The 13,405-nt window shown below is 30.0% G+C and overlaps 1 protein-coding gene across 1 annotated transcript; it reads left to right on the forward strand.

The window, feature by feature from the left end:
- The first annotated feature begins 4,812 nt into the window (after positions 1-4,812).
- LOC107030893 (ethylene-responsive transcription factor ERF096-like) lies at positions 4,813-5,528 on the forward strand. The gene has a single exon (XM_015232109.2). The coding sequence runs from the start codon at positions 5,011-5,013 to the stop codon at positions 5,407-5,409; it is 399 nt and encodes a 132-aa protein (XP_015087595.1). The 5' UTR covers positions 4,813-5,010; the 3' UTR covers positions 5,410-5,528.
- Positions 5,529-13,405: the final 7,877 nt, after the last annotated feature.

A 13,405-nucleotide genomic window follows, 5' to 3' on the forward strand; every position in this document is an offset into this window, starting at 1 on the left:
TCGAAGCCGGACCATTGATTTCAAAATTCGAAATCTCTTCTATTAATGGAGCAACACCTTTTCCCGAAATTCAACCCCATTCCGAAAGCGGAAGGGGAGAATGGACGCTCTCGATCAGCCTCTTGTCCCATAAACACTACGTGGCATCATCTCGTCGCCTCAAGGACGAGCACGTGAGTCTGCCACTGCTGAAAAGCACTGCGCCAGCAGAACGAGGCAGAGAGGAGACTTCGGGGAGGGAGATGGAGAGAGAGGAAGGAGAGAGCGTGGGGAGGGGGTCGCGTGAGGGAGGGGAGATTTCCGTTTTTGGCGTCTGCTTCTTCTGCGTTTTTTTTCTGTTCTGCGCGGCTTTGTTCTTTTCTGGGAATGGCGTAGGGGAAGGGGGAAGAAGAAAGGGATGGGGCCGGGTTGTTGAGTGAGGTGTTGGGTCGGGTTATGGGTTTTAGTGAGTTGGGTTGGGTTATGGGTTTTAGTGAGTTGGGTTGAGGAGGATGGGCCGCCTAGGGTTAATTGGTAATGGGTTGGAAGATTGGATGGTCGCTTAAAATGGAGTGGGCTGTTACAGAAAACGTTTGGGCCTGGACATTAATTCGCGTTGGGTCTAGGTGTTGGGCTGTCTGAAGTTTCTGAAGTTTAGGATGGGAGAGGGGATTTTGGGCTGGAAAAGGAGTGGGCCTGGGGTTAATTGGGAGGGAATTGGATTGATTAAATACCCAATTGGATTATAATGATAAAATTGGCCAAATCCTTAAACAAAACGATCTTGTATAATTAACCAATGAACTCCCTTTTAGTAAAATAATCATTAAAATCGTAAAGAGTGATTAAAGTATAATTATAACTTAGATTGAACTAGTTTAATAAAGTACTTAGGTGTATTTCTTAGAGGGTTCTTGAATAATCATAAAATATACTAATTATATACATAACTATCTTAATATATATATTATCTAAAGTTATGGTAAAAGCATCCTGACGTAACATAAAGTTCACTATATTATTATATTCGCAAAATTTATAAAACTAGTTAATTTAAATAATTTGGAAAACTTGCGAAGCTCGATAATTAATTTGTACCGACGCGGGTCAAAATTGGGTGTCAACAACTGTCCCTCATTTTACTTGGGTTGATGCAAGCAACTCGAGGAAAATGAAATTGACCAAACCAATTTTGACCAACCCCATTCATTTTTTAAAGAAAGGAGTCGACGAAGGGTTTAGGAATTATGGCAGAACCCTTTGAAACGGGTTTCCTACATATCTCAGGCTATATGAGAATTCAGGCCACTTGTAGTTCGATNATTACATCCTTCATTTTCGTTGATTATGGGTTTTATTGGTGGTTGAAAGGTACGTGATATTTGATTTCCTCTATTTGATGGAACTTGACTGGTAACTATAATATAGACTTGTACACATAAATAACTGATTTTCTTACATAAACTCATGGCACTACTTCTGCGTTGTCGGTCAATGAGATATACTGGGTACACGTGGTTTCATACTCATACTACACTTGCTGCACTCTTTTGTGGTGCAGATTAGATTTCAATTTCAAGTGCATATCGTGAATCTTTCAGAGCGGAGTTTTTAATTATCGTGGAGTTGTGGTGAGATACTTAGCTGTTCTGTGGCCCACACCTCCTTCAATGTCTTTAGACGTTATCATTTTATTTTAGTATTTAGACTAGATATTTCTCTCATCTAGGTTTGTCGTTTAGTTCTAGACTCGTATTGTAGTTAGAAGCTCTTGTACTTATGACATTAAATCTTGGGATAGTAATTGTGGTTTCCACATTTCATACTTCTAAATGACTTACTGATTGGATATTATATTTTTGCTTATTTTCTACTTCAAATATTGACTTGAATCGGTAAAAGTATTAAGTTGGCTTACCTATCGGTTGGGAACATAGGTGTCACCACGATCTATGATTTTGGATCGTAACTGCCACATTCGACTGCAAAAGTTCTACTAATCCGAATTCGATTCGTGAAACCCTATGATTTTCTAAATATCTTAGCTACATGTACAAAAATATATTAATCAAGTCTTAACATTATACTCCACCTATTTTCGAATGACCCTAGAGCGCACCTAGTTCCAATTATGTCTGAATCTGACCTAGTCAAAAAAATTTAAATCACTTTCTGAAAAATATTCTGAAGAGTTTGTCTCGATCCTTTATATAAGTAAACTTGCCACTTTTTGCTTTTTTTAGTTTTTGAAGAAATTACGTTATATTTATATTTTTCTACTTTAATTTCTTGTTCAGAAATAGTTAGATAGAGTTGGTCTTGCATCGTATATGTAATTTGCCACTTTTTGCCCTTTTTAATTTGTGGTAGGATTTTGAGTATGAAACGTTACTTTTTATTGTAAAATTCTTATATGTATTTTAAAGGGATAATGCACAAGTACCCTTCTAGATTATAATTAAAATTTTACGGACAAAGTCCTATTACCATCCTGAATTTATTTATTTATTATTTTTGTATATTTTTTGTTTTATGTGACATTTTTCATGACTCTACGCAATTGAAACGCGTGAGATATTTGGATTAATTCCACGTAAGCTAAAAAGGTGCACAAAATTACAAACAAAAAAATGAGTTTGGTTATAGTCTAAGGGGTATACCTTTTCCCTATTTTAAATTATTGATTTTTTTTTTTTGGTTTCTCATTGGATGTACTGCAGGGCTTATATGGGGGTGGCGTATTTAACAAGATTTTTTTTCATATTTAGGACTCGAATATCACCGCACCATAATCCATGTTTAATAAAGATATTGATTAATAAGTACTCTTACGATTTATAATATGTTTTATGTAATTTTCTGATATATTTTGAAAAGTTAAAATATTTATGTTCAAACCCAGGATCAATATTAACAAATTTGACTTTAAATATTGGAAAGATAAAACCACATAAATGAGACAAAGGGGTAATTTTCAAATGGGAAACTAATGTAGTGGCAAAGCGCGAACACATGTCAATAACTCAAGTAAAATATATTTTATTTATAAAGTCATATTTTTTATTGATTTACTTTTTTATTGATTTACTTTTTTTTGATAAAAAAATGTGATTTTTTAAATAACTAATAACTATTAATTAATTAAGTGATCATCTGAAAAAAATCAATTCATAATTGTTTAGCTAATTAGAGTTATCAGATATTGGTAACACAAGGATTAATTATGAGAAAATCTATATATTGTTTTATGCATGACCTAGTTATTCGCGTATTGGTTATTCATGTATACATTGTTATTTCATCTTCTATCGATCCTACATAAAATAATACATAAATTCCTTCATAACTTAAACATATTTTAGTATGCGAATTTCTAAATTACAAGTCAAATAAATATTTTATTTTTATCCAAAAATAACTTACCTTCTAACCAGTTATCGATACCCCTATTATATAATATAAATAGAGATTAGAGTGTTTGCCAAGTACAATAACAACATACTCCTTATAAAGCAAAAATGTAAAATTTTGTTTCAAGCTGGGCTAAAAACATTGTCACCCTACCTGAAAATTATGTTATGCCTCCTGATTAAAGGCCTAATGAACGTGTCTCAATTGGTAACAATATTCCAGTAATTGATCTAGCAAAAGCATCATCAAGCCCAATTATTCATGCTAGTTTAGTACAAAAAATACTAAAGCTAGTCAAGAATTTGGTTTATTTCAGGTTAGTAAAGTTTCTATTAGTAATTAATTCACTTTTTCCCTTTACATTAAATGAATCGAGTACTAATGAAGATTAATTCTGGTTTCAATATTTATGAACTTATATATAGATCATAAACCATGGAGTATCTGAGGAACTGATGGATGATGTGATGGATTTATTGGATATGGAAATCGATATATCAATGGAGAGATTCGTTACTGGAGAGATCTTCTCATACAACCTACCTGTGTTTCCCATTCAAGAAGACACACAACATTTGCGCTAGACGCTTACCAACATTAGTTAGTTGACACTGGATCTGATAATGTCCATATAGACGTTAGATACATGCTATACAAATAATGTTAACTGTCAATCATAATGTTAAGACTATGAGTAGGACCCATTACGATTATAACTTAATGATTGAGTTGTATATTACGTCAATTGATATCTAAGATTAACGTAACATCTATGACTTCCTCATTCTATGTATACATACTATGCCTTACATCATCATTTATATAATCAAATAGCATATTTTAGACTATGCTAAAAATATCCTTTTCAATTAGGTACAATTACAATTTACATGTGATAAAAGTTAAACCATCACAAAAATAACTTTTTGCAATAATAGATTTACACAAAGTGTTAACTGTATCTAAAATAATCCATTCAGCTGATCAATATATATATATATATATATGTTATGCGGAATTCGAGATAATACGAGAAAATATAAACGCGAAAAACAAGACAACAGATTTACGTGGTTCACCAATAAATTGGCTACGTCCACGGGGAAGAGGGGGAGCAGTTTTATTATGGAGAGGCAAGAACAGAATTACAGAATAGGATTTGTCATAGCGTCTATATATAGTGCTAAGCTACGCCCTAACAGGCTTGTGCCCAAAATACAGAATTGACAGATAATTAAGGGTACGATTCAAGGCATTCAACAATATATATATATATGTATATATANAGAGAACGTCATCCCTATGGACATCACCTCTAGGGGCCATCTTGGTATCTAGCAACCTATTAATTGATTAATTAACATCTATAGATTCTAATTAGTCGATTAATTATTGTAGATGATATATATTAATATTGAATAGTAAGTCATAGTTGTGTTTTAAATAAATAGTAAACCTAAGGTTTGACTTTTTCATAGCCATCTGAAGAAAAAAAATACTCCCATTAAAGATTCTAGTACTATATATTCTTGAATGTTTTTTTCCCTCTAGTATAAATAGCACAGCATATTATTAATTCGTAAGATATATTCAAATACACAAACATTCAATAAAAGCAATATGAATGAAGATAATTCAAATATTAAGAAGAAAGAATCATGTGTAGGAGAAGTAAAATATAGAGGAGTAAGAAAGAGGCCATGGGGAAAATACGCGGCGGAGATAAGGGATACTAATAAGAATGGAGCGAGGAGATGGCTAGGAACTTATGCTACTGCGGAGGATGCTGCTAAAGCTTATGATAAAGCTGCATTTGAAATGAGAGGTCGTTTTGCGGTACTTAATTTTCCTCATGAGTATCCATCTGATCATCATTCTTCTTCTTCTTCGTATTCAATGTCATCTTCATCAACGTCGTGTTCATCAGTGAAAGAAGTTATTGAAATTGAGTACTTGGATGATAAGTTATTGGAGGAACTTCTAGGCATGGAATCTGATAAATCTCAGTTTAATAAGTAGCTATGTTAATTTTGAGTTATTTTAGTTTGCTTTGCATATGCATGCATGTCTAATAAATAAAGAAAGGCGCACAGTTGTACTTTATTCACCTGTTAAATTAATGGGCAATCTATGCTTTTCTTTTAATATAATTTTCTTTTACGACAGATTGTCTGTTTCAAGAAGTATGTGATCTATCTTTTAATCAGAATTAACTTAATTTTAAGATTTTCTTTTAGTTTTAATAGAATGACTTATATTCATGCAACTATCTAAAATTTATTTTGAATAATATAAATTCAAATAATGTCACATAAATCAAACTTTGAGTCTCTTAGATTCCAATAGAAAAAGAAAACAAGGAAATGTAAGGTTGACTTTCAACGTGTACTGTTTTGTTGGTTTTGACTTTGAATAGGTTATTTTGAGAAGGAGAAAAAGTCAAAGGTCTATTGACTCAATAAATTCAAATGATTTTGACATGGTCATTAATTAGCTTTTGGGAAAATTGAGACTTTTATCAGGTTTCATCATTAGTATGTGTATCATTTTTTAGTTTACTTTTATTTGCCAAAGTTTGGAAAAATGATTTTATATTTATATTATAATATTTTATAATAAATAATTTTTGATACGAGTTAAGTAAAATCTAGTCACGGAAATAGATATAAACAATAACTTAGTGAAATAGCTTATAACTTTAGTAATTAATTGTATTAAATTATTTTTTTATAAGTGATATAGCATTTCATGAGATATTATAAGAAGAATTTGATTGTTAACGTACATAACTCAAAAGAATGGTTCTATTTGAAATAGGTCCGATTATCATGCTAATATTGCATTTTTCTATATAAACCATTTCGGTAAGTCTCATATCATTTTTCTTATCAAATTCTAAAATTGCAATTCAAAATATTACACTAAAAAGGTATTTGAATAAATTTCAAGGCTTTTAGCTTCGTTATAGGTGGTTTTAATAAATAAATAAATAAATAAGAGTTATAATATCAATTATCTCATCCCACCCATCCCGTTCTATCCTGTTTTATAGTGGGATCGATGGGATCATCGATTCATCCCGATTCATCTTGGCCCAATTTTTTCGGATCCACCACCATCCTGCTTCAACTTTCTCCTGTCTCATTCCGTTTTGTCTCGTCCCGTCCTGTCCGGTGTTAGTTTCCCCATGTGTAAATCCATGCACCATCTAGCTTCTCATTCTATGAATACACTCAACTATGCTTACTTGGTGCGTATGATCTCATCTAGGGGTGTCAAAAATGAATCCAAACATAGGTTACTCGTTCAATCTGTCCAGAATTTTAAGGGTTGGGCTCAAGATAATTTGAATTGGGTTCAATCTCAACTCATTCAAGATTGACCCATCTGAAGAGAATTCTCAACTGAGCCCAATTCGATCTCTAATTTCAACCCGTTTTAAAACTTTTTATTAAGATATGTTCCTATATTGAAGGTATGAATTATTATCTATTTAACATCATTTAGGATTTATCTACTTGAGCGAAAATTCGAATTGTGATTATAAAAGTTCAAATATCAACATGTTAAATTATTGAGATTAATAGAGTTAAATTGGGCGGGTCAAGACCTAACCCGTTTTTTAGCTAATTTAAGCCCAAAGTAAACTTGGACGGGTCAAGACCCAACCCAATTTCTATTTAACCCATTTTTAATATTTTCAATTTCAACTCAACCCGCCCATTTGACACCCTAATCTCATCCTTTTCACTTGAGTACAACCAACACATGTTAAATTAGCAAAGCCACTTGTATACCAATCAAATTTAATATTCCTTATATTAAACTTTAAGAATCTTATATGGGGATTTACCTATGTATGTATGCTAAACACTATTTTCTATTCTCACAAAGGGTAGAGGAGAAGGGTGATCTGGTGCATATCATTCGCTAAAAAATTATATAACGTACATAGATTAAATGTTAGTTAGTATGAGTGTATATATTTTTAATTAACACAATTTAGAAGAAAATTAATACTTTCTTTGCGTAACTTCTAACTCTGTTACTAAATTTATCTCCCCAATATATTAAATAAACCCTTAAAAGCGGCTAACTATATATACTTATCAAATTAAGTACATACCTAATCACCATGACAACTTCTTGATCGTCATCATTATATAATATATCGACATCATAGCCATGGTTCATGCATCTCTATACCTAAGTGCTCTATTAGATTCTATAATTATATTAATTAGCTAATCACTTCATAATGGAGTACTAATTGACATGTAGATATAGAATATTGTCAAAAGATACAGGAGAATCGAAGGGCTGCTCATGAAAACAAATACAATTAATCTGATTATTAATAAATCCCAAAAGTTGATTTTTTTTTTTTAAAAAGACAACTGAAAAGGAATATATGTTTGGAAAAACAAACAGAAAAGGTCCCTTAATTAAAGCCATCACATACTAATTAAATAACAATAATCTTTAATGGTTAGTTTTTGAAAGAGGTCCCCTCCACTATAAATAAAGTTTACGCTTTTATTACGTACTGCATGGTTTCTCATAGGAAAAATGCACAAGTATCTCTTAATTTATGTCCGAAATTCCAGAGACATACTTATACTATACTAATATTTTATTACCCCTGAACTTATTTTATAAGTAATTTTCTACCCCTTTTTGTCCTACATGGCATTAGTTTGAAAAAAAAAAGTCAAATAACGTTGGAACCACAAGATAGTGTCACGTAGACAGAAAAAGGATGAAAAATTATTAATAAAATAAATTCAGGGGTAATAAGACCTTTGAATAGTACAAGTGTATCTCTGAGATTTCGGACATAGATTGAGGGAGTACTTGTGCATTATCCCGAAAAAATTAAGAAGAGAAGGTCTAAGTTAAGTTAATTACTAATTGATATTTTCATCATACTATATGCAGGAATAAATACGTACCGTTCGTATAACTTTTAGCGATAATCAATTCATAACTATAGCGAAATTGTTTAGCGATAATTAACAGTACTCTGGTAAATGTCTCTATAATGAATAGTGACATTCAATTCATTAGTAATTAGCTTTAGCACTCACTGTTAATGTGTATATTTGTTTTCGCTGATTATTGTTGCAAAGATAACTGATCATAAAAAATGAGATTAATAACCTAAGGAGTATATAAAATTGATACTTGTTTAAATATACGCCATTAATAGTGAAAAAAAATCATTTACATTGTATAAAAAATAAATTTTAACATAATTACTATGTTATAACTGATGTATCAAAATGTAATAGTACAAAATTATTTACATCTAGAATCTATATATAAATATAATATAAACCCTTATGTTTGTTCATAAACTATTTGTGTTTGACACAACTATCCTAATTTTGACTTTTAACAATTCTAATCTGGCTGACTTTGAAATTCGACTTAAATAAAGGAAAACGTCAAAGTTCTTCAATTGAGTATTGACAAAAGAACATTTGAAAGAATTTATGTCATACTCACCATCATATTGATAGTGTTATGTAGTTTTAAAAAATATGTTCTAGTTGGTTATATTTAGTATTTTATCATATATTACTAATTAATATAATAATTTGATCCTAAAAATAAAAAATGCTTATTCACTTTTTACATATGAGACCGAATAATTAATTGTTTATATTATTATCGCATAAAATTTAAATTTTAATAGGATCTTTTGAAATACGGGACAAAAGCCTAAAAAATTAATAGAATCTTTTGAAATATAGACAAAACTTTAAAAAAAAATTCACTAGTTATCACTGATAAAGATAGTTATTTAGAAATATTGGAGTAAATAGTAGAATTGTTAAAATGAGTTTGACCCGTTAAGTTGGTCTAACCGAATCCTTGAATTAAGTAGAGTAGGATTTAATTTTTTGATCTATCCAGGAATGAGGCTTTTTAGTTTAGTCTCATTTGGCCCGCTAGCCTCAAAGGCCCAACCCGCGAGCCTTAGAGATCAGTCCGTGGGCTATGAATCTTAGAAACATTTATGGAAAAATTACTTGGATTGATACCTTTCAATAATGGAAAAATTACGCAATAAAGCAAACTTATACTATTCAATTACTCATCATAGTTATAGTTTGTTATAATTACCATTCATGACTAACATTATACATTAATTACGTGGGCTAACTTCAAGTTTGTATAATTAGTCATGTTTGTATATGTATAATTCGTCAAGATATACAAATACATATGTATAATATACAAGCATTTAACCTATATATATATACAATTCACCTCTCTCCCACTCTTTGCCCTCTCTCGCTCGCCTCTCTCCTCCCTCTCCCAATCTTGCTTGCCCTATATACAAATGCATATGTATAATATACAATTATATACATATACAATTCACCTCTAGCCCACTCTCTACCATCTCTCGCTCGCCTCTCTCCTCCCTCACGCAATCTCGCTCGTCTCTCTCCTCTATCTCCCAATCTCGCTCGCCTCTCTCCTCCTTCTCTCACTCTCGCTTTCCATATATACAATTACAAATGTAAAATATACAATTATCTAACCGATATACATATACTATTCACCTTTCTCCCACTCTTTTCCCTCTCTCATTTGTGTAACATGTAGCTACGAATCGTAATTATCAAACTATAGCTATGGAGAGTAATTAATCTATTTTTAAGTGGCTATATGTGAAAGTTTCCCTTTAATAATAATTACTAATTTTAGCAATATTTTTTTATTTATTATCATTTATATCAATACTATTTTAAATCTGTAATACATATTAAACGTGAATTATGTATACAATATATATGTATTATAATTGTTTTTAACATATTATGCTTGTTTGGTAAGAAATTGACACATATATTATAAGTGTATTAAAATGTATAATAAATGTATTATCCATCAATACAACTTGTATCATATGTGAATAATAAAATGTTATTTCTAATATTTATTAAAGCTGTATTATAAATGTATCAAAAGTGATAAAGTGAAAAAAAAATATTATTGCTATAAATGGTAAATATTTTTTATTAAAGTATATTTATGTAAGTTTCCTATATTTATTATATACTATATTTTAGTATTGTTTTATTTGTAAAGATATTTTCAGAAATATTGAAGAAATATAAAATCAAGTCTAACTCCTTTGCGGATCTGTTAAACTTTAGGGTCATTAGCCCACTATAATCAAGTCCACTTTTGTTTTATTCTTAATTTTTCATGGGAAACTTACATAAATGTGCTATAAAAATAAAATATTTACCATTTATAGCAACAATATTTTTTTTCACTTGATCGCTTTTAATTCATTTATAATACAATTTTAATACATCTTACAAAAAACAATTTATTATTCACATATAATACAAGTTTTAATGATGGATAATACATTTATCACACATTTTAATACACTTATAATACAATGTGACCATTTTTTACCAAACAAACACAATATATTTCAAAAATAATTATAATTCAAATATATTGCATAAATAATTCACTTTTAATACATATTATAGATTTATCACAGTATTGCTATAAATGGTAATAAACAAAAAGTATCGCTAAAATCAGTAATTATTTTTTAAAATGTATTAATTTATGTAATTTTTCCTTTTTTCATTTCTCCATTGTTGTCTTGTTTATGAAAAAAATGATCATGTAATTTTTTTGCTCGGATGAATCTTACGATATTGTATCTTGGTCATTATGTATTTTTTTAAGTATCCACTAAAGTGTATAATTCATAAATGATTTTTTGTATTTATTATTGTCGTGTACATGTTCATTAGACATCAATGTTCGATGTTTTTAGATGCTCTTTCTAAGACACCAATATTGTTCATTTTTTGGTAAGGATTGACCCATCTCAACCTATGGCCCGCTTAGGGCTTAGTTGAACTGCTATTTCTTAGGCCCTTTAATTAAAGGATCAGTCTGTCCTGACTCATTTAACTCTCTAACCCGTTATGGTTGGATTGGGTTGTGTCAACCCATTTTGACAAGTGTTGATGTGAATGAGAAATCGAAATTTTGAAGTTAAGTTTCTTTTATAGAAATTTTCTCCCTTATTGATGATGTAAATTGGAAAGGAAGACTAGTATACTTATATAGAAAGTTTTTTCTCGTGTTGTTATCGTCGCTCAGCTTCAACTTCGATCTGATTGATAGATAATATTATTCCCACAAAAAATATACATCGAATTCAAATTTACAAAAAGAAAATTGAATCTTTATGTTATTTGATTAAAAGTCTTTTAAATGCGATAAAGTTGAAGATGTTTGAGGTAAGGATACAATTCTATGATCTACGATATTTTTTCTAAAACAAGTTTGTGTCTTTCCAACATATAGAACTTTATTGATTTACTATTTTTTACACGATTTACCAACAATACACGACCCTCTTTTCTTCTGCTTTTTCCTTACTACTTATGAATCTTTGCAAGTCTAGTAGTGATCATTTTTGACTAAATTGAAAAATCTTATAAATAAACGTTTCACCAAAGATATATATCTCTTGTAAATTATTATAAGTGTTATACGGTAGTTTAATAGAGTTCGGAGCCTAAAGGGTATAAAATATTAACAAAAATTTGAAAATGGTGTATAAAATTTTATATTAATCAAAACGACAAAATCGCTGAAACAGCAGCGATTTACTCCACCAGAAAAAGCAAACTCGCTGTAGTAGCAGCGATTTTCATTTTTTTAAAAAAAAAATTCTAGAAAATAGGCAGCGATTTCCGTTTTTTAAAAAAAATTAAAGAAAATCGCGATTTTCTAAAAAAAAAAATGAGCGATTTTCTAGATTTTTTTTTAAAAATGAAAATCGCTGCCTATTTTCGAAAAAAAAATTTTTTTTTTTTGAAAAATCGCTGCCTAGGTAATGATTTGAATTTTTTTTAAAAAAAATCACATTACTGCAGCGATTTTGCTTTTTCCGATGGAGTAAATTGTTGTTTTTCCAGCGATTTTACCGTTTTGATTAATATAAAATTTTACATACCGTTTTAAAATTTTTGTTAATATTTTATATCCTTTAGACTCCGGACTCTAGTTTAATAAGTTATTAAGGTTCATAAATCCATGAATAAAACATTTGACATGAATCTAATATTATCTGATAGGTTAAGTTCCTAAGTACTATTAATCCAACTTCTTAAAATAGGGACGAATTAATTAAATTAACAGAAAAACTTTTCTTTGTACACAATTTCCATATTTAAGTCCCCACAGTGCCGGGCAGGGGCTAGCGACGTTCTTTTGGTACGAGTAAAAGGAATATATAAATTAATAATTTATTGTAATCGAATCTTTTCAAATCAGCCAATACTCATATTAGTTCTCCCTAATATAAATAATAGCATGAAGGATATATAATTACCAATACACATTACTCTTTAACGGTACTCAAATCTTCAATTCACAAATAAATTAGTGTCAGTATTTTCCTTTTTGTGTTGTTAATTGTTCAATATAATTATTTCCCCTCTTTTTTGGATCAGTTTGTTTCGTGCATTCCATGTTGTTTTCTACATGTAATTAACTATAATACAAAAACTTTTTGTAATGAAATATTTGTTTTAAATGTAATCTCTCAAGGTTGAGTCGATGAAGTCATTATATGATGAATTTCTAACTAATTGTCTAAAGTGAAATTATTTTTTTTTGAATCAGAGCATTTGGAAGAAACAAAATGAAGCACTTCCAAATGAAAATAAGGGTGTGTTTGGTATGGAGGAAAATGTTTTTCATGGAAAATGTTTTTCTAGAAAATGATTTCCTGGAAAACAAGTAGATTTTGGACTTATTTTCTCATGTTTGGTTGGTTAGTAGAAAATATTTTCCGAAAATTATTTTTAGTGTTTGATTTATGAATGAAAAATATTTTTGAGAGACATCTTTTATTTTTGCTTAAGTAAAAAATAATTTATGACATTAAAAATATTTTTTAAAATCAAAATTGTTATTATTTTGGTGTGGGGGTGGGGGTGGGGGTAGTGGGTGG

The sequence above is a fragment of the Solanum pennellii genome, chromosome 9 (genome assembly GCF_001406875.1).
Source record: "Solanum pennellii chromosome 9, SPENNV200".
NCBI lineage: Eukaryota > Viridiplantae > Streptophyta > Magnoliopsida > Solanales > Solanaceae > Solanum > Solanum pennellii.